Here is a 21220-nt window from a genome sequence, read left to right as displayed (position 1 = left end):
ATTTTACTCTGAATGGGCCCATAATTTACCAAATGAGCATTATGCTGTATTGTATCCAGAGAATAAGACCATAAACTCTGCATAAAATGTTTGTTGACATAAGTGACACAAAAATCTAGTGGGAAATTGATCCATGTTCTCATAGACTTTGGTGGAAACTTCTTATTGCAGCTAGTGGAGTCCCACTCTGCTGGTCCTTCGAGAAAACACTCTATACGTCCACAGTCTATCATCAAAGCGCCATCTTGACGTGATTTACTTTCGGTATATTTGTAGTTTATGCAGGACTCATGTTTGGGGCTAAACTGTGACACCAGATGTTAGAAGTAGGTTAACGCAAAAAACAACTAAATATTCAAAAAGAAATAAGGCTCCAAGCTGAGTTTGTTTTCCAGAGCTTGACTAACCAGTTATGTCATAACAAACCTGGCTCTGGGGGGAAATAAGACTTGCTGCTGCTCTGGCACCTAACTGCTCTACATGTCAGTTCAGGCCAAGCGGAGCAATCCAGCCATTCTTAACCTGAGGGACTACGAACCAGGAATTCAGTTCATGAATCATGCAGACCCAAGCCTCCAACCTGAAGCCTCTCATTTGTTCCATTTTTGAAAATGTTGGACTGTTAATACCAGGAGCTATTGCAAGAAAAGAGATTCTTCTCCCTTGTAATGCTTTCAGGAACAACCCACTTCAGTCAGATTGTGTGAACAGAGAGAAGGCTGGGAGCTGGAGTACCGAGGAGAGCGGAGAAATCTACAGCTTGATCTTGGGTGTGACCTCACTTCCTGGAGCTACACACATGGCCTGTGGCTTTTCTCTCTTATCAATGTTGTAAAGTTTTACAGCACTGATGTCTCGGTGGTATAAGGTCCACCACACCTTAGCTGCTGCTGCTACACGTTCTTCTCTTTCTTCTGGATTTCTAATAATTCAAGATTAGCCGCAGTAAAGTTGAGGAGTGACATTTAGAGCTCAAGCAGGTAAGCTTGTTTCATCTGTAACAAATTGAGGATATCATCATCAATTTATTGGAGCTTTGACCATATTTACACAAGTTTTCAAGATGCCGTTTGCAGTTAGTTAATGCACGCTGATCAGAGGTGGTGCAATCAAAGTAATATAAACCTAATATAACAATCTGTAACTTGTGTTTCTCTTTGTTCTGTCAGGCCGTCCAGGGATCTGTTGGGCATGTGCATGCAAGATCACAGAGCAGGGGAGAGAAACTTGTTCTGCAAGGTAATCACTGACATAGCAAAACTGTTGGCTTTTTCGTGCACGTTAATGTTGGTGAGTAACCTTAAAACAATTCATTTAAACGCCTGTCAATCACCGTCCGGTTGTGGATTTCTGTCTTTGCAATGTCAGCACTTTGAAGGACCTTCATCCCGCTCATGTTGGTTTCCATTCAGCTGCAGAGGAGTTTGGTACAATGCTTATTTCTATAGCTGTTCTCGAAACATAGATACTTGTAAAAGAATAAATAAAAGAATAAAAACACTAAATGGGTGACAGGCATTTAAGCATGACCTCCCAAAACAATAATAAAAACTAGAATTAGGATAAAACAGGGAATGTGGTCATCAAAATGTTACTAATTTTAATAGATTTACTCTCTTGACATCGAGTCAAACTGTGACACATGAATTTTCATTGTCAACTAACTGTAACTTTCTAGGGAACAAACTGAATTTGAACACAATTCAAAGCAGAAAAAACTGCATGCATATCGTTCTGATGTGATCAGGCACAAACTCTGTTGCACATATATATTGATGATTACTGAACTACTATACTAGCTGCATATAGGTCTATTATGCTGAAATGGGGAAAAGCGGTCCAACCCTGGAAAGTAGTAAACCTACAACCCATGCCTGAACAAAAACACAAAATTACAGCATGATAAACAATATGTGATTAATTTGTAATGTAATTGATATTTTTCCTACACTATAAAATAAATAGTTTGGTTATTTGAGGGTAGAGATGAGGTCTTATAGTGGCCCAGGACACTGGACCCGTCTGTCAAAAACAAAATTCATTGACAGTGTTTATAAATGTTCATGTATCAATGTTCATTAAGAAACAATCTTTTTCATCTTTTCTAACAGTTCAGGATTCGCACAGACACATCGGATGTGTGTCTAGGTAGAAAACACGTTTCCACATTTTCACCATTTAGACATAAAGCAGCTGGCTGGAAGCCCATGAAATTTCATTTTACAGGTAAATATGTATGTGACACTCTCCCTAGCCTCACTTTTGATAATCAGCTATCGGCTCTGGCAGCTAAAATGAGACATATCGCATTGAGAAACAGCAGCTAGTCACAGTGATGATATAAAACAAGGCTGTTTCAGAGTCAGGTAGAGAGACATGACCTGTAAGTGTCCAAAAACATCCACTGACAGCAAGAGCACGGTAAAAGCACAGAGGCCACATAGCATTTTCCATCTAAAACACTAATGTTGTTTGCTGCTGCACATGTTAAGAGCACTGCTACGCTCGCTATGGTTATTATTTTTTATTTGCTCTTTCATTAAAACATATCAGACTCTGCATATTTGCCAGATGTGCAACATGAATGCAAAAAGCTCCTGTTAGAAATGACTGCAGTGTAAACAAGCAGAGATTCATTCAAACTGTGTCAATACAGAATTTAATGAAAAGGCTGGATTCCTGATGAACTGTTTTCTCAAGAAAATCACGAGCTTAACAACGTGATGCATTTTCCATCAAAAGCCATCAGTCTCTTTTCCTCAATCGGCTGTCACAGATCCCCAAACTGAAAACTCTAAACATGCCTCTGCAATATTCATTACACAGCTTTAACTTCACGAATCGCAAAAGTAACAAGTGGAAAATGTTCCATCCATCTCCTACAAAAGTTGCAGAAGGTTTTACTCTGTAATTGCACAAATTTCACACACTCATAGATGCCAGTCCTCTCAATTTTTTTTTTTTTTAATCAAGATCCACAAACCTGTTTCCTTTCTCTATTACTAAAATATTTCTACACCTTAAATGATAATAAGTCTCACCATGTAAAAACACAAATAGATGAGAGGATAGGAGGAGAAGTGAAAGAAGAAAGTGAGGAGAGACCTGTGACTACTCACACACAAACACGCACACAAACTTACACACACACACACACACACGCACACACACACCTCCACTGCACTGCCTGAGCCGAGATGTCTGCTGCTCCTCATTCTCCTCAGGTCGAAAAGTCTTTTCTGTGAAAGCTGCACGTCCCACCAGCCAGTCATCATGTATAATCCAACAAAAGGTGAGTGATCTGCAGGTAATGACACCTCTGTGACTCAGCTTTTTCTAGCCTCCTCAGACTGGCTCTGTTTTCACTTTCACATTGTCAATGAAATGCTCTCAGACAGCCTGTGGACACTCTAGGAATCAGGAATGTGCACAGAATGATTGTAAATTGGCTCCAGACTCTGTTTCTTTGGCATGTTCGGCTGGTTATTTTTTGTAGGGGTATCTTCACCATCTTTGTATTAACTTCTTTCAATGACTTTGTTTCGATCAATGCTGCACATAGGGGCTGTATTTGTTCTTTAACCTAATGTGAATAGAAATTTGGAAAATATTGTGGTTTTAGTGCAATTTCCTGAGAAGCATATCTTACTATATTATCTGGAATAGGTTTATTTCTGCCACCCGGTGCTGATAGTTGTCAGACTGGTAAATCACCATTTTCATTTGTTGTTGTTTTCACTCAAACACAGAAACACACACACACACACACACACACACACATCTGATTGGAGTCTCATTACAGTTTCCACAGGCTCCTATGGGCTGTATTAAATTTAGTTTTAGCCCACATTACATTGCTGTTGAAAGACAAAGGTGTCAATGCAGATGTTACGCTGTTGTATGTGAGGGCCAGTCAGTCTTCCCCCAGCTAAATAACTGAATGAACATGGTGATTCCAATGATAACTGGAAATGATATCCTAGTCAAGATAAGTTTGATATTAAAAGAAAGACACTTGACTCAAGTACCTGACTCAGAGAGAGAATTTAGCAACAGGCAGACAACAACAACAGCAAGCGAACAGGACAAAAGGTGAAAGCTAAAACATGTGCAGGGGTTCAAAACCTGGCAGGACGCAAACAGAAATGAGTCTGGAAAGATGCAGCTGTGAAGACGCAGTAGACAAACTGACCGAGAACAGGGGCCTGAGGTCTGAGCTCAGAGTTCAACATGGTGCTCTGGTTTGTAATTTATTGACCTCATCAGACGTTTGTATTGGACTTGTGGCTCGATCCCCAGTTCCTTCGGTCTGTGTGATGTGCAAACGCTCTGTGAATGATGTATGATAGAACGAATGGGTGAATTTGAATGTTTGTGTGTGAAAATATAACGTCTACTATCTGGGGGAACCCAGTAACTGGATGGCTGTAGGACAAATGCTTAACTGTTATTGTTCTGAATTCTTAAGTATGTTTGTAATCATGAAAAAAAGATGATCTGAACATGTCCACTCAGTCTCACATGTTCATTTAAAATCATGGGATAAATTGAACAGTGTGCGTTTTTCAAACAAAACACATCAGGGGGTTTAGATTATTATTTCCAATTATAATCACAGTCATTCGCCTCATGTTGCTCTGAGCTGCAGTGAAAGATAAGAGTAAAAACATCAACACTGTCAAGGAAACGTTTGAAAATCAAGGAGTCTTTGTTATTTATGTATTTATTTAGTGTGATAAACTCTTAAGTCTCTTTGTTTAAAAACAAAATTTACACATGGGAAGTCTGGAAGAAAAAACTGTTTCATTGATCCCAAAGGTATTTGTTGCTCTTTTTTATTTGTCACTGTGGTACAGTCTTTTGTCCCTGATGGGATCCTGTAATGTTGGCTCTGGTTTTCCAGTGATCTGATTGGTCATTGGGCTGTTGACAGGCTCTGACCTTCAGAGCAGGTTAAGTGAGCTGCAAGAAGTGATTCAGCTCTGTAGGAAAGAGAAACCACAATCCAACATGAAGTTACCTGGATGACGACAAATCGTTAGCACAGGCCTCAGGTGGAGGTGAGCTGGTAAAGAGAGAGGATGGGAGGCAGATGCACAGGTGGGTGTGGGGAATCAGGTGGAGAGGGCTGGGTTCGCTGCAGGGTGAAGGGAGTGGCAGGATCTGAAATGACATGAAGACTGTTGGAAAGGCAAAGTAAACAGACATTGACAGACTGAATGGCTAAATTGTAGCCTATGTAGTTAATACTATACAGAAACGTGTATATTTAGACAGAATAAGCTTCACTCTCGCTTTGTGAAAACTTAAATGCCCATCGACATTCATCTGTGAGCAAAGTTTATGCTGATAACATATTCACTCGTGCAAATGTTCCCCTTATTAACGGCTGAATGAACACCTGTCATGTACCTAAGCTTTACTCCCTCATGATTATGCTAAACTGAAGAAAAACACGTTTTCAGTTCATCGGGAACATTCTGTGATAATTAATCCTGTGAGCGTCTCTGCTGGAGTTCCTGTTTTCTCAGGTTTAAAGTGCACTCGTGTTTGACGCCCTATCGAACAGGTGTGCCAAGAATTCACCTCCAAGCTCATCTGGGAGGTTTTTGAGGAAGAAGTTTGCTCTAAATATAAAGGCTTCGGTTAAATATATGTGAATGTGAAAATTTGAAATGAAACCATGTTTTTCTCCTTCCTGGACTTTTAGATGATATCTATGCGTATGCCCTGTCCAAGACCCTGACAAAAGTTTCATCGCCTGCAACTGTGGGACTCTACTCTTCATGTCAGAATCGAATCAACATGATCCTTGGGCAAATGGAAGGTGCGTGGACAGTTTGTCTGACCATCTGCGTCACTGCATCAATCGACAATGAAAAACATTTGAAAACCGCAATGCTAGTGAAAGTGACAAAAAAATTCTGGATCAGCCCCTTTCTTCCACCAAATTTTGTGACGATCCATTCTATAGCTTTTGCATAAACCGGTTGACAATCAAACCAACCGACACAAACAGAGAGGGTTGAAAACATGACCTCCTTGATAGAGCTACTAACAACTCACACATTCAGAGACATCACAACACGTAGTCACCTTGTATGTGCACTATGTGAGGATTCAAACATAAGAATAGAAAAAGTTTTATTTCATATGTGATGTACGTGACATTGAACAGGCTGAATGGAACATGTGCAGCTGCAGCAAAGAGCTCAAAGAGAAAGGTTTAAGGTTGTCTATTTGTTACCCTGAAGGTCTAACACCACAGGGTTGTTGTAATGATTTTCTAAACCTTGGCAGGCAATATTCCAGATGTTCGAACAGGCTTGATGGTCACATCATAATCATTTTTTATTGTGGATAACTTTGTTAGACTGAGTCAGACTTTTGCCTGAAGCAGATTATGGTTTTAGTGACACGCCTCAGGGCATGTTATCAGTTGGTGAGAACAAAATTCTTCATTTTACTGCTATAATATTTCACAGAAAAGCCGGAAAACTTCAATTTTATTATACATCCTTGCCAACCAACCAACATGTTGTTTTACATGTTGTGAGATTTATCTGCTTTGATTTATATCTTTTATCCTAACATGCACGTATTTTTTCCTCAGTGTTCATGGACGAGGAGGCTGTGAAGATAGAGAACGAACACAAAGGAAAACCTCACTCGGCTAAGCCGTCATTCACAGGCTTCCTGGGACTCATCTGTCGACTGCTCTTCTACAGGCCTGTTTGGACTAAGACGAACCAGCAGCTCCATGACATCAGGTTCATTTATGTTCATTTTAGTGCCTGGCATTTTGCCGGCAGTGACCTGCTTTGGGCCGGGCTAGCCATACGACTGTTTCAGGCCATGCAGATAAACTTTGGAAAATTACAGCTTGCACTCTACCGTGTGGCTCAACATGATGAAGAGGAGGAATTCAAGAAAAAGGTTGGTGAATCGTCTTACCTTTTCATTCTGCAACCAAAGATAGAATTTACAGCCACAGTTAAGTGCTAACATCAGCATGCTAACATGCTCACAAAGGCGCATACTAAGGTGATGCTAACATTTGCTGTGGTGCCAAAGAAGGGAAGCTAAGGTTAATACAGCCATGGGTCACACAGGAATGTGCTGTATCTAGTGTTTATTTCAACTGAAAACTCATGACGGCTCGGTCTGTTCTTCTGGAAAGGTACGTCACTGTTGAGTTTCACACATGTGGCTTGTTGATGCTTCGAGCGATACAAACTAAATTGTTCTCTGGGTTGGTAGCTTTAATGTCTGTGGCTCACACATCATATTATTGGACATAGAAGACATATATATATATATACGTATATATAAGAAAGGAAAATTTTGCCTTATTGATGGTCCAAGATGAAAAGTCAAAAGTCATACAAGGTACAATTTACAATCTATCATGAATGTCTGTATGAAATGTTTTCATTTTCATCTCGCAACTTAAAAAAGGTCAAGTCAGGGATCGCCAAGTCAGGATTTTTTGTCTCGGTATCATGTTTGTACAAAATGTACAAGACGAATAATTTCTAAGATATTTCAATCACAGAACTACCAACCAACCAACCAACCAACCAATTAGCATTGCTATCTCCTTTTCTTAAACCGTGCCTGTGGTGTCTAACATCCTTCTTGTTTGTTCTGTGTTCTTTTTTGTTTGTACAAAAACTTGAAGATCGTGGAGAATGGTAATAACAGCTGGAGGTCCAAGAAGATCTGCTGCTGCCCTTTGTGGTTTCTCGTTCTGGCCCTTCTTGTGGTACCAGTCATCATCCTGATATGCCTATTGACAGTTGGCCTTCCCAAACCTGCGGTGAAGCCAGATGGGGGTATGAATAAAGCAAATGGTCAGGTGGGTATGCTAGAGGGCCTGATCATTGCTTTGTTGGGCGTCCCAGCAGCGAGTGCAGCCAGGTTCACTTTTCAAATGGTTAAGAACCTCATTGTCAACCAGGACCTGAACATTAAGAAGGGTATGGACAACCAGCGGGTGAGCAGCCAACTTGGTTTCATGAATGAGGTGAGAAAGGAAATGTGGTTCCTGTGTCGCTTCATCCAATTTATGGAGATATTTGAGAGGAAAAGGATTCGAGTGGTGCTGAAGATCACCAATCTGGACCGCTGCTCCCCTAAGAAAATTGTTGCAGTTCTGGAAGCCATCAACATTCTGCTTTCAGACGAGGAGAGTCCGTTTATTTCCATTCTGGCAGTGAACCCAGATGTTCTTGTGCAAAAAGTGAACTTTGCAGACGATTGTTTCAGCAAAGAGGACAGAGCTTATGCACTGTTGAATCGCATAGTTACTCTGGCCTTCACTATCCCACCACTGTGCGATGATTCAAAGCACAGTTTATATTACAGCCTCACTGGTAATTCAAAAATCCCTGAGGATATGAGCGTTGGGAAAGATAATCATAGAACTGGGGACCCCAAACATAAATCTCCCTCAGATGTAACAGAAGTACTTATTCCACTGGAGGAGTCAAATTCACTGATCAATACAACTACAGCAGCACTGGATGTAAATGAAGAGGAAGTAGAGACACTGGTGAGGAGCATCCTGACCAGCAATAAAAGAAAAGTAAACCAGTACATGTCAGATGATGCCATGTCCATGAGGAGGGTGATCAACTCCATTCGAGTGACCGTGATAATCATGATGGCCTTGAAAAAACAGCTTCCTCAACCAGAGGACATCGCAGCATGGGTGGTCTTAGTCAATCAGTGGCCCTGCCGACTCAGCTGGATCATCCAGTGTGTGGAAGATGCTGAGCAAAGGGCTGATATTGATTGTAAGAGCGTGGACAACACTGACGACTCAAAGACCTTGTGGGAAATCTTCAGAGTGTCCAAGACAGAGCTGTACGTGATGAGAGCACAGATCGAGGACCTCCTCGAGCAGGACGGAGATCCTGAGATGTTTGAAAGGTTTCTCAAAGTAGATTTCCAGTTCACCGTAAAGGACTTAAAGACATTTGAAGTGGTGACGGTGAACCTGGATCATACAATCAGGAAGGAGCTGGCTCAGATCAGAGGGACGTCCAGTCTGAAGGATTCTGGTTGGATGAGGGACCTGGCTCCTCTACCAATTACAACTATTATCAATATGGATACAGCGGGTGTATGCAAAGAGGTAAGAAACCTTTTTTTAAAAGTTATATTTGGCAAAATTTCAGTCCTGGTTAGTTTGACCGCTTTTATTTCAGAAATACAACAGGAGAGCAGCTGCTGTGCCACACAGTCATGTTTTGATGAAAAAGTCAGTCAATAATCAACCTTTTCCCATCAAGCCATGAGCATTTTTCTACACAACAGTGGAGCGCACTCAGACGAGCAGGTTGGAGTCATGCCGCCTGTCGCCTGCAGCTCTTCATCGAACAGCTCAATATGGCTGCTGGTTCTCAATGTCTCAATTTCTCCCTGTAGAATTTAAGAGTCACCCACAGTCAAAAACAAAGAAGTCTGTGTTTACACAATCCTTGGTGGCATATGAATAGAACTTCCAGAAATTGCTTCACATTAAAAGCCACCCGAATAGCTGTTGACTCAACAGTTCCGCAGTAATGGACTTGTTGACAGTGAGGATATCAAAGAGATACGGTAACAAAATATTAGATACATGCGTAGTTCTGTTTCCCTTCCTGCATAAACAGTTTATTTGAATTCAGCACAGGAACAACAGCAGACTACACCACTTACAACAAACTGAATTATTTTTACTATGACTATTCATTTAAAGTAGTGTGTTTAGTCACAAATCAAAATCCAATGTTTGGGCTCTAACAAATGCAACAGAAAGAGATTTTAAGGTCAATTGATTCATCTAAATTTAAGTCAGGAAGAACATTTACAATCATTTAAATGTCGCTTTTTTTTCCTAGTTGGAGAGGATGAAATACCCCGGCAGGTATATTGATAAAGTGAAAAGCAATGACCTCAATGGAATGGCACTGCTCTTTGGTAACACAGATGACCTCAAAGACCTCCTAGATATGACATATGGAGAATGGGCAACTTTCAGACTGCACTTCCTGGGTTTACCGCCACATCTCCGACCTCAGAACAAGAACCCGCTGATGGCACCTTCTCCTCCTCAAAACCAGCTCCTGAGATTTAAAGCACATAAGCACCATCATCACTCGTCCAGTTCCAGTCTGGTTAGCAGCTCTATGTAGGAGGTCAGTCTGATATGCATCAAATCATGATCTGCATGTGAACCATAAGCGACAAATATCATTAAAAAAACCTAATTGCTAAATGTTTCAGTGTTACAAATAAATGATTAAAGTTTTAGTGCATGGTTTTGGGAAATATCTATTTCTTGCCACAGTCAGATGAGAAGATCCTTAACACTCTCATGTATCAATGCTAAATGTGAAGCGTTAGCCAGCAGGTAAATGTTGTTTATTACAGTGAAGGAGCAGGCCAGGGAACACTGCTACTCTGACTATATGTGGAATAACGGCCGTGTCAGTGCTGCAGGTTGGTCCGACTGCACCTGTTGTCATTCCGGTCCAGCTTAATTGTATTTCTTCAGTAATTCACAATGATCTTGGGCAGCACTAAGCCCAACATACCACATTTGCACATGGGAAGACATGCACATCTCCTCAATCCCATTGAGTGATTTCAGCTCATCTCTCCCTGTCCCCTCAACAGGGGCTCGATGAGCTACTGAGCCTTGATGCCTCAATAAATTGCATTTAGATTCATTTGTTAAGTCCCATATTCTGTCACTGTCACATTGTTATGGCTAACTGAGACATTTGGATAGAATGGACCGACTGTTTATGTTGTTAGTAAAACTTTTAATGCTCTTTGACATGTCAAAATGTCTGTAGTGAACAAGGCCTTTTATGAGACACTGTTAATTTTTTCTTGTTTTTATTTTACATCATTGTGTTTGAGAAGAATAGCTAGCAAACAGAAAAGGATGCGGAATTTAACCTGTGAAACTGTCTGCTCTTTATGAGATGAAACCCAGTCTTACTTCTGTTTAAGTGTAAATTATATATTGCCTTGCTTTTTTTGGTCCAATAACAATTACTGTTAGGGTGCTGTAAAGAGTTTGTAGGTGCTTGATGTTCTTCTGCTCTTGCTTTTAAAAAGCTAAATTAAAGTGGGAGAAGGTTTAGGATATGGACATCACCATGATACAGCTACAGGAGGCCTAATTTTCCGAGCCTGAATGGACAATGACACGGTATGTTGGTTATTTCATCAACTGACGTCGACTGTGATGTGTTCAGGCAGCGTTTATTGATCAGTCTACAGAAAACCAAATACTGTATATTTCCTGCAATGAATTGTAATTCTCCATTTCATGCAAAATTAAAAAAGTAAACTCTGACAAGTGAAATATGCAAAACCATAATAAAAAAGGTTCATCCACACAAATACATAGTTTTTGTTGTATGTCACTTTTTTTAAACACATTTTCCTGTCTGCACACAATGTGCTGACTCATTCCTGATATTTTATCATCAAAGCGTTTACATGTTAAATAATCAGCAGAAAGTTCTTTTGGCTAAATACAACAGTGGCAAACTCCAGACATTCACAGTACAAGCAATAAAATGACACTGAGCATACAGTCCAAACAACAGGTCACTTTAAAAGATTATTAATTGATTATTATAATATTTTTTATTATTAATCATAATAGCAGCTCCTAATCTCAGATTTTCTCCCAATGTACTTTTTGTAAATATTAAGATTATGGGATGAATTAACAACCAGAGAGTAATCATTTGAATAAAATAAGTACCGATGGATTATATATCTGACAAAACAGACAGATAAGAACTGACAAGAAGCAAACAGTTGGAATCATTACATAGAAACTTCTGACATACATTTAATATATATGTCCAGGTGTGGATTCATTGACACTTTGTGTCTCTAGATGATCCTTGACCCCAGAATGTTTCTGATTGTTTTCTTGCATTATTTCATTTTGATATAAGGGAGAAGACACAACATTAAAATATCCTGAAGAACACAGTGGTTGTGGTGAAAAGTCAAGTAAACCTCTTCTTTCAGAAGATACTTTATCTAATTAAGATGGCTACACTAAGGCTTGACTGTATTACAACAATACGTAAGTTACACTTTAATTGTTATTTGCATTTTAAGAGACACAGTTCATATATTCAAGGTACAAGTGTTGTTGCAATCCAAGCTTCAAATTCAATAAAACGTTTTAGACAGAGCTGCAGTAAATAAAAGTTGGGCATCTCTTTTCTTGGACAGGAGAGAAAAAGTAATTTGGACAATTTAGTTTAGGAATGTATAAAAAAACAAATTGTCTATAAGAAAACAGGAAAAAAAACAACTGCTAACAGGCACATTTATAACAAGACCACACTGGTGTATTTTTACATCTACATATTTTTTAATGGATCCCTGATTTACATGTTTAATATTGATATACTTGTATAATGCCAGGCTCTCATGTTGTAAAGCAGCAAGTATTTTATCACCACAGGCACAGCAGGAATATAGTCACCCTAATTCAAGGTCGTCTTCCTAACGCAGTCACTTGCGTCCCAAAGACTCTGCGAGCTTCTTAAGCCTTTTCTTCAGCTCCAGAGGAAACTTCTCGTAGCACTTTTTACAGACAGGCTTCATGTCAAACTCAACAAACTTGTTTCTGCAAATAAGGGAAAAAAATGCCATGTAAATGCTAAATATTTATTTAATGACTTGTCTCTGGCATACATTAACCTTTCCAGATTTGCCCCCCACCTGCTTAGTTTTTCATCTAAATATTATTACCACAGCAGGTTAGAATTCATTCAAAGTCATCATCTCCTCACTTTAAATTATATTATAATTAAGGCCATTCTTTTAGTAGGTAATTCACCATCTTATCATCTTGACTTATAATGAAATCCATTGAAATGATCCTTATTATAGCTTTGCCCTTTACGGCAATGTAGCATTACTTATCTCATTTTAAAAAAACTCTTGATGGAAGCTTAAGCTTCTCATAAGCAGCAATCGGGAAAAACTTGTGTTTAATAAACATCTATACTTCAGAGATTTATACCAATAGCACAAAACAAATGCAGAGTCCTGGTTTGACTTAAGAAAATAAAGAATGATATCATGCGGCACTGTCAAGGGAGTAAACAAGGAGAAGCACAGAAAAAGAGGAAGGCAGAGATAACACCAACCAACGGACGGAGTGGTGAGTTGTAAAGAATAATAACTTTACAGACACACAGCAGGTTTTTTCTTGCGGTCTTTGGCATCACGCTCACGTCGAGCCAGGCGGCGCTTCAGCTCCTCGGGCATGCGCTCATAGCAGTGCTTGCACACTGGCCTCAGGTCAATTTCAACAAACTTATCTCTGAATTACCATAGACGCAGCAAGTGAAGCATGAAAGAAGAGAAATTGGATGAAAAAGGGGGGGGGCAGTAAGAGGAAAGGAGTCAAAGAGGGAAGAGTTGTAGGAGCCTGGTGTTAGGAATGGACACGGAAAGTACAAGTGTTACATAAAACTGTGACCCTGTTCGGACCTGGTGTTAGCTTCAGTTCTGAGCGGTCTGATCACAAGTGGTCGGTGTTAAATACAGTTCTGAATGTGTCCTGAGATTCGATCACTCAGACAACATTCAGAGGTGCTCTGGGACGCATTGGGCAACATTCTTTTTGCTGTGTGGACACAAATGCTACCTGAACCACAAAAGACAGAACGTTAACTCAGCTAACGTCTCTCTCACCAACAACAGTTTAAACTTATTTTTACTCCTCTAAGTGTCCATACGCTGGTTTATTTAAAGCCAACGCTGATCACCACAAATTGGTAAAATATTTCTTCATAGTTGCTTGCTGTCTTTATCTTGCTCTCGCATGAACACACAGACACACATTGTTATCGGACACATTTTTAAACTCACACTGGGTAAAAACTCAATAATTCTATCTTCCTAACGCAAGTGACAGTTATGATTATTTGCATATAGAGTTGGGAAGTGAGATCCATTCACAAGTGGTCACATGAGACACATTTAGGATGCATTTTAATGTCTGGTGGGATTACACGACTTTAAGGCTGACCACTTGTGATCGTATCTTTCAGGACAGGTGTTAATACCAGGTCTGAAACGGGCCTGAGAAGACAACAATCAGCTGGTAGTGTTACACATAAGAAGTTAATAAAAGAAGCTGTTAATGAGCATCACTTACCTGAGAGTGAGTTTGGTGTTGCAGGTGGAGCATGAGAAACAACTGACACACCAGGCCTTGTTAAGGGCAGACACGACTGTGGAGAAAAAAAGAAGAAAAATCCAAAAACTATCTATGTTCAAGCAACATTCAGTCTTAATTACTAAAATCTCTGTACTAGATACGAGCTTTATTATATTTATACTCACCATCGCCCTCAATCACACGGTTGCAGTGATAGCACACATCGCCGAAGAGCTTAATAGGAAAACAAGGAGATTAGGTGTTCATCCAGCACACACAACATGTATTTGGTGAAGCGATAAGATGTTATTAAATGTGTACTCTTTTTTGTTTTTTACTTTACCCACATCATCACGTCAGCCATGTCCCTGAAAGCCATTATTTTCCCCTGGCTTTTTTCTTACCTGGTTATAATGAGTCTCGCAGTACGCCAACCCCTTTCTCTCATAGTGGCGATGACCGAGGAAAGGTTTCTCACACTTGGCGCACACAAAATGCTGTGAACAAAACCAAAGGTTGCTAAAGGTGAGAAGGGAGACTCCTAACAAAGGCATGTGATACTGACTAAAGGAGAGGCTGCCGACACACATCGTGAGCAATGCTACCTTTCTAATACCTGCTAAATAAAAGTTCATGATCGAGTTGGTTGCGAAAATGATTTCCAGCTAATGACTGTTTTTAGAATGAAACAGACTTCTATATACTTTTGATAGTGTTGTTTTTTTGAGCAGTTTAAAATTCAGCAGCCTGCAGGCAGACAGACGCACACACAATTTGTTCTGCTGTGCTCTGCCTCAGGAGAAACAATCTTTTTTACAAGCGCTCACATCTCTCCGACTGCCTCAAATCAAATTAGCTAATTTACAGTGTTTTGGTTTTAAAGTGGTTTCTGTAATGAATTCATTTTCCTGTGAATAAGTAATGGTAACTAAATGTGAAATTCATAATAGATTCTTCTTCTGCTTTTGTGCAAAGGCAACACTGCATATAATATAAGCTGTAAAAAGGAGGTCATTATGACATTTGTCCACTATTATTCATGTGCCACGAGTCTCTCTTAAGCCCATTTCCTGTTGTCCAGCTGACAATGTGCAGAACAATTTTCAGAGACCCTTTTTAGGTTTTGCATGAATTAATACCACATCATTTTCTTAATTATTCTTAATTATTCTATTAGCTTTTTGTGTTTAATGGCCCATTATGTGCAACTTTGTGAATCTGGACACATTAAGTTGGAAGTTGAATGCGAAGATTATGTCTGGATGAGTTACACTTTCAATTTTCTGTGCAATCCAATTACTGAAATAAAACTTAAAATGCTTATCTTTATTTCTTACAAACAAATTGTGAACACATGACTGGTATGCGAGTGTGGCAAACTCGTAGGCCTCAAAATAACAAGCAGGGATATGTTTTACATGACTCTGAAAATGCAGGAAGGCAACACTGTACCTAGTGTTATTATTAAATAGTTCTTGTTCACAAACCTCCACATGCCACTGCTTGCCCATAGCATTGACAACACGCCCCTCAATGGGTCTCCTGCAGGCACCACAGATTGGTACACCCATCTTGTCATGGCAGGGCAAACAGTAGAGCTCTCCCTTTAGTTCCCTGGCATCTGCTGTCAATTCCTTCCTGTTGACGGAGAAAAGGTAAAACATAAATAAAAGAAAAGAGGCTTTGAGGTCACTATAATATGTTTTATTCATACAAGACACCGATGAACTTGGGAAGACAAAGACATTCAAGAGCTTTTGGTGATACGGGCTGATTCCTCTGTCGATGTACTGTAAATAAAACGTGATCTTCACAGCTAAGTTTGTTTGCGTCCTGCATGCAGTGCCACTCCTTGCCTGAATGTTTCTGGGAGATTTCACGTCTGACAGTACAATCTCCTCCTGCGTTGTTCATATGCGAAAAGCAAACTCCAGATAAAGTCTGGACACTATTGTGCAGATATTCCCTGGAGTTGGTGTCTGAAAAAACAGCTAAGGCTAAGAGTGTGATGTTTTCTGTTCTAAATTATGAGGTGCAATGTTAACACTGACCCACAGTTGTTGCAGTTGAAGTGGTCTGGGTGATAGGGATCATTCTTAAAGATCAGTGGCTGCTCCTCTATGATAGCATGGCACTTCTGGCAGATGTACTTGCCCAGGCCACGAGCTTTCTCACGGTTATGGCACGGGCGACAGAGGTGCCTGAAATAGAGGAGAATAAAGTTTAGTGGTCTGCAGGCTCAGTCACAGCTGCTCCAAACCCCAAAATATTTGCTAGGAAGCAGCAGTGAGTGAGTCACCGGGTCCATTGTGTGTAACCACATCTTCCACAGGCTGTCACAGTCTTATATTAAGTCTGTAATAAGATGGGATACTTGCCTGCCAGCATTTTTGACAAATCCCACGTCTGCAAGCACCGCCTGGCAAATGTCACAGCAGAAGCAGTCTGGGTGCCAACTATTGTTCATGGCCTTAATGACACGACCGATGATGAACTCCCCTGAGGGAAACCACAAGTGAGAGGTCATCTTAAGGCAAGTAGAAGTTTGTCTTTTCCAATATTGCCTGAGCTAGAAGCTTTTTTTTCTTTTATTACTGTTTAGCAGTCAATAATGTGCACTCCTTCACGTAGGAGTCCTGCAGTTACTAAAATACACTGCAGTGCTTTCTATAGTGTTCTCAAAGTGACACTTGAATGGTGAATGCATTTTAATTGTCCATTTAATTTAATCAGAGCATGTCTGTCCCTGAACACACTCGAGCAGTATTTAAATGAATATTACATGGCACTAAAAGGTATCTTGGGTGATCTAAATGCAAGTGGAAGGTTCTAAGTGAAAGTGTTTATATACTTGAGGTTCAGTGAGGACACATTTTAAGCTGATCTCACAAACAAAACATAAAGGTCAGGGATGCTCAGATAGACATAAGCACCACGGTGCAGTGGTTTCCAGACTGGGGGTTTAGGGATGAGGAGGTGCTGTGAATGCTTTGTTATGAACGGCTTTGTTGTCTGAGAAAAAACGTGACTTCAATGTGACAGAGGTAGAGTTAAATGAACAATAAGACCTACCTAATGTGTTGAAGACACAGAGCATAACAATAATAAAAACAATAATAATAATATGTAAGGCCTAGAATTCAGATTATTGAATTTGAGCCTTTCTTTTAGACTTTAAGACCCTGCTAAAGACCCTATAAACAAATGAGAAACTGTTACACTCACCACACTGGTGACAACAAGGAGCAAACAGCATCTGGAAGTCATGTTCACAATATTTTCTTCCTTCAAACTGTGAGGAGGTGAAGAAGGTTAAGATACATTCACAGAAAACATTTTCTATATAACAGAGTATCAGAAAAACCATTACCACTTTCACTTCTGCTTATCATTGTGAAATGAATTATGTTGATGACTGCAGTATGCAGAGTGCACTACCTCATAGAAGAGTCCCTCTGGAAACTGCTGGAAGCACTGGGCACACACAAAGCAGTGCTCGTGGTACAGCTCTCCGTTACTGTTGACGATCTTCTCTGTCGGAGCGAAACCGCTCTTACATCGCTCGCAGGCCGCATTGGCCAGGGCATTGGCAATGCTGCATGAGACAAGAAGATACCTATTAGTGCATTTACTTCCCCAGAGCCCAAGTGACAAATAACTGGGATGCGAGGCAGGACCAGTGTTTATCATTTCACATATCACTCCCAAATGAGCAGCTGAGCTCCATTCAGCTGCCGTCAGCGCAGAGAATACAAATGATATGTGAATCAGTTGGGGAACTTGGTAACACTTACTCACAGCACAGTCCCTGCCTATTATGGTTAAGACATGGAGGCACTGAAGAAACCCAGCTGGGACTGTGCAGCTTTCCTCCTTACACACATGTAAACAATAGAGCTACGACAATAAATTGCTTCACTCTCTTTTAATTGACACAAAACCAATCACCAAATATAATGATAATTGATTATTGGCAAGCATCGGTTCCAAACAGCTGGTAGAAGCTTTACGAACGTGATGATTTGCTGATTATCTTTGTCGTGTGACTAAACCTTTTAATACTTTTGCAGATTTTTGTAGTTTTTTGAAGAAGACTAATAATAACTTGAGAATATATAATCTTAGACTTTGGGAAATCAGACTGCAGCTGTCATTGTTTTCTGACAGTTTATGGACAAACTAATTAATCAAACGATTCCCATAGAAAAAGAATCTGCAGATTAGTTGATCATGAAAAGAATTATTTGTTGCTGCCCTGATTCACCCACAGACACACAAACATGTATGACATGACATTGTGTATTTAATTTAACTTGCTTCAATTAAGTTCAGGGGCGGTTGATGAAAGTAAAACATTTAAACTTAATTTTACTTCAAGCAAGAGCTAACGAGCATGCTAACCCAACAGTGAGGTCCAATGTGGGAAAGAACAGTTGCTCTAATGTTGATTAACCAACAACAACAAATCAACAGTGAACCAACCTTTGAATTTCTGCAATAAGCCTGGGTCTATATTGTTACTAACATATTTAAGCACTTAAACACTGGGTGTCTAGCAGCATGGGGGCAGCGGTTAGCTAACTGCATCCCAATGCTTACGTTGGAAAGCTAACACACCGTTAGCTTTAGCTCGCTACCCTCGGAAGCTAACGGACCATCGGCCTGAAGTTGTTTACGTCTTCCGGAGCTGAACGGAGAAATGATACGTTACCTGCCCGTCATTCCTGCGACCCCCAGCATCACCTCTCAGCGCCACAGATTCAGGTCCGGCGTTGATGCGGTGACACGGACAGTTGAAGCGAATTCCTCCCGCTGAACTACCAAAGTTTTCCGGGTAACTGCCGGGGGCTCGTCCTGCGACTCGTCCCCTCCCAGCGGAGCCTGAGTCGGCAGGGGGCGGCGGCTCCGACCCGCCTACACAGGGAGAGGCCGCGGAGGAGCAGCAGGAGCAGCAGGAGCAGCAGCAGCAGCAGCAGGAGCAGCAGTCTGGGGAACCTGGTGAAACTTTATTATAATTATTTTAAATCAATTCTTTCTCAATTTAACTTGGTTCGTTTTTCTTCTGTTACTTTTCGTTTCATGTTCTCCAAGGTTCAGTGTGTAGAATTTAGAGACATCTAGTGGTGAAGTGGAATATTGCAGCTGAACACCCCTCACTTCACCCTCACACCTCACCTCACCTCATCCTCACCTCACCCTCACCCTCACTTCACCCTCACCTCACCCTCACTTCACCCTCACCCTCACTTCACCCTCACTTCACCCTCACCTCACCCTCACCTCACACTCACTTCACCCTCACCTCACCCTCACCTCACCCTCACTTCACCCTCACCTCACCCTCACCTCACCCTCACCTCACCCTCACTTCACCCTCACCCTCACACCTCACCCTCACACCTCACCCTCACTTCACCCTCACTTCACCCTCACCTCACCTCACACTCACTTCACCCTCACCTCACCCTCACCTCACCCTCACTTCACCCTCACCTCACCCTCACCTCACCCTCACCTCACACTCACTTCACCCTCACCTCACCAGACATGAAGGAGAACCTTCAGCTTCAGTTCTCATAAAAAAGATGTTTAGTTTGTCCAGTCTGAGCTACTGTAAAAATTGTAAATATAAAGTATTTAAATATAAAGGGCTCATTCTGGGATAAAGAAAACAACAATTTGTACAATTGACATTAAACACACTAGTGGAAACATCACTTATTTTATATTACATTTCTGCCAAAACACCTAAATCTTACACACTGAACCTTTAAAATCTGTTCTCTTACATGTTTTTATTTTTATTAACGTGCTTTTATTTTTTAACTATATCGTATCAGCAGCACTTTACTTTTCATCTACCACCAAAGTCTTAGTTTTGCCTCAGACTTTATTTATAACCACATTCCTGGAACAACTGGAAATTTCCACCCGCCTTGGTTGAACTTTGTGTTAAGTAGCAAATGTTCACACTTAAGATTGTTAACAAGACAAACATACTGTGTTAGCATAGTATTGTTAGCATTTAGCTCAACCCACCACTGTGCCAGAGTACAACCTCACACAGCCTCCAGCATGGCTGCAGAGGAGACTAATAGCGTTGCTGTGTCTCGTTTTAGCATGAGGCATTAATCTCTTGTGCAAACACACTGATCTCAACGTTTACTGTGAAACATCTCACAGAGGGTGTCGAAACATAATTAATTTCTGGTGACTAATATGTTCTCAACTCCCCAAAACAGTTTACGTGACTGTTTTACTAAATCCCACTAAATGTTTTCTTGCTTAACTTGTGAAGCATCTTAGAAAGAGAGGTCGAACGGGTCAGATTCAGCTCAGCTCCTGCGACCTGTGTTGTCAGAAAAATATTACAACAGCTAATTAAAGTGTCAGCGTTGTCTTTACAGTTAAAATACGGACAACTGATTCAAACAAGCGTTTTTAATGTGACTATGAACTTCACTTAAATACTACATATCTTTGGGGAAAGTACAAGAGGTTACCTTCCAATAAATCTCAGTAATATTCAGCCCTGTTTAGCTAAAATAAAAACAACACACTGTCACTTAAAAAAACTGCAGCCCTTACTCAGCCTATAGTTGAATATTACAATAATCATCTGTAAGCACTGAATGCATTTGCAGTTAATATTAAACAGCAAATGGCATGTTCATATAAATACACAATAGTATTTCCTGTAGGTTAGTAAAGGTCCATGTCCATTGCCAGGCCTTGTTGATCTCCAGGAACAGAAAACATGAAATTTAGACATGATCATTTTAAAGGGCAAAAACTGAAGAAGTTTTGATTAGCTTTTCGATTAACATGTTCAAACACTAAACATATCAACCCTGTGGAAAAATGAATCTCTCCACAAGCAACAGCCTTAACAAGTCCACCTTAAGATATGTTCCAGCTACTATTCTTTCACCCTATTGCAACAAAACAATGGTGAGAAAAAATAATATTTCACTCTTACACTTTTCTGCAAGACATTAATTTACAACACTCAGTTGC

The 21220-nt window shown here is 40.4% G+C and overlaps 2 protein-coding genes across 9 annotated transcripts; one reads left to right on the top strand and one right to left on the bottom strand.

Moving 5' to 3' along the window:
• The first annotated feature begins 839 nt into the window (after positions 1-839).
• Positions 840-11403, top strand: nkpd1 (NTPase, KAP family P-loop domain containing 1). 5 transcript variants are annotated; one of them, XM_020080212.2, is made up of 8 exons: positions 840-980; positions 1170-1239; positions 2112-2226; positions 3225-3292; positions 5711-5827; positions 6614-6936; positions 7682-9139; positions 9888-11403. In XM_020080212.2, exons 4-8 carry the CDS (start codon positions 3274-3276, stop codon positions 10179-10181), a joined length of 2211 nt encoding a protein of 736 aa, XP_019935771.2. In that variant the 5' UTR covers positions 840-980; positions 1170-1239; positions 2112-2226; positions 3225-3273; the 3' UTR covers positions 10182-11403. The 5 variants fall into 5 exon arrangements, with proteins under 5 accessions (XP_019935771.2, XP_019935774.2, XP_019935773.2 ...); XM_020080215.2 differs by lacking the exon at positions 2112-2226; XM_020080214.2 differs by lacking the exons at positions 840-980; positions 1170-1239 and adding an exon at positions 1273-1290.
• Positions 11242-19303, bottom strand: lims1 (LIM and senescent cell antigen-like domains 1). 4 transcript variants are annotated; one of them, XM_020080218.2, is made up of 10 exons: positions 18915-19303; positions 17642-17798; positions 17429-17495; positions 16582-16702; positions 16255-16404; positions 15691-15841; positions 14608-14700; positions 14389-14437; positions 14201-14276; positions 11242-12658 (listed from the first exon to the last, which is right to left on the bottom strand). In XM_020080218.2, exons 1-10 carry the CDS (start codon positions 18941-18943, stop codon positions 12544-12546), a joined length of 1008 nt encoding a protein of 335 aa, XP_019935777.1. In that variant the 5' UTR covers positions 18944-19303; the 3' UTR covers positions 11242-12543. The 4 variants fall into 4 exon arrangements, with proteins under 4 accessions (XP_019935777.1, XP_069381635.1, XP_069381613.1 ...); XM_069525534.1 differs by having other exon boundaries at positions 16582-16673; positions 18915-19298; XM_069525512.1 differs by lacking the exon at positions 11242-12658 and adding an exon at positions 13185-13360.
• Between the last annotated feature and the right edge of the window lie 1917 nt (positions 19304-21220).

The sequence above is a fragment of the Paralichthys olivaceus genome, chromosome 1, assembly GCF_024713975.1.
Source record: "Paralichthys olivaceus isolate ysfri-2021 chromosome 1, ASM2471397v2, whole genome shotgun sequence".
Classification (NCBI taxonomy): Eukaryota; Metazoa; Chordata; class Actinopteri; order Pleuronectiformes; family Paralichthyidae; genus Paralichthys; species Paralichthys olivaceus.
This window is presented reverse-complemented; position numbering and strand designations above follow the sequence as displayed.

Coding starts and splice junctions, on each gene's coding strand:
- nkpd1 (XM_020080215.2), top strand. Junction 5,828..6,613: donor GATCCTTGGGCAAATGGAAG/GTGCGTGGACAG, acceptor TTTTTTCCTCAG/TGTTCATGGACGAGGAGGCT. Junction 6,937..7,681: donor AGGAGGAATTCAAGAAAAAG/GTTGGTGAATCG, acceptor AAAAACTTGAAG/ATCGTGGAGAATGGTAATAA.
- lims1 (XM_069525512.1), bottom strand. CDS start 18,943: ATGCTGGGGGTCGCAGGAATGACGGGCAG. Junction 14,701..15,690: donor GCAAGCAGTGGCATGTGGAG/GTTTGTGAACAA, acceptor TTTTGTTCACAG/CATTTTGTGTGCGCCAAGTG. Junction 14,438..14,607: donor GCGAGACTCATTATAACCAG/GTAAGAAAAAAG, acceptor TTTCCTATTAAG/CTCTTCGGCGATGTGTGCTA.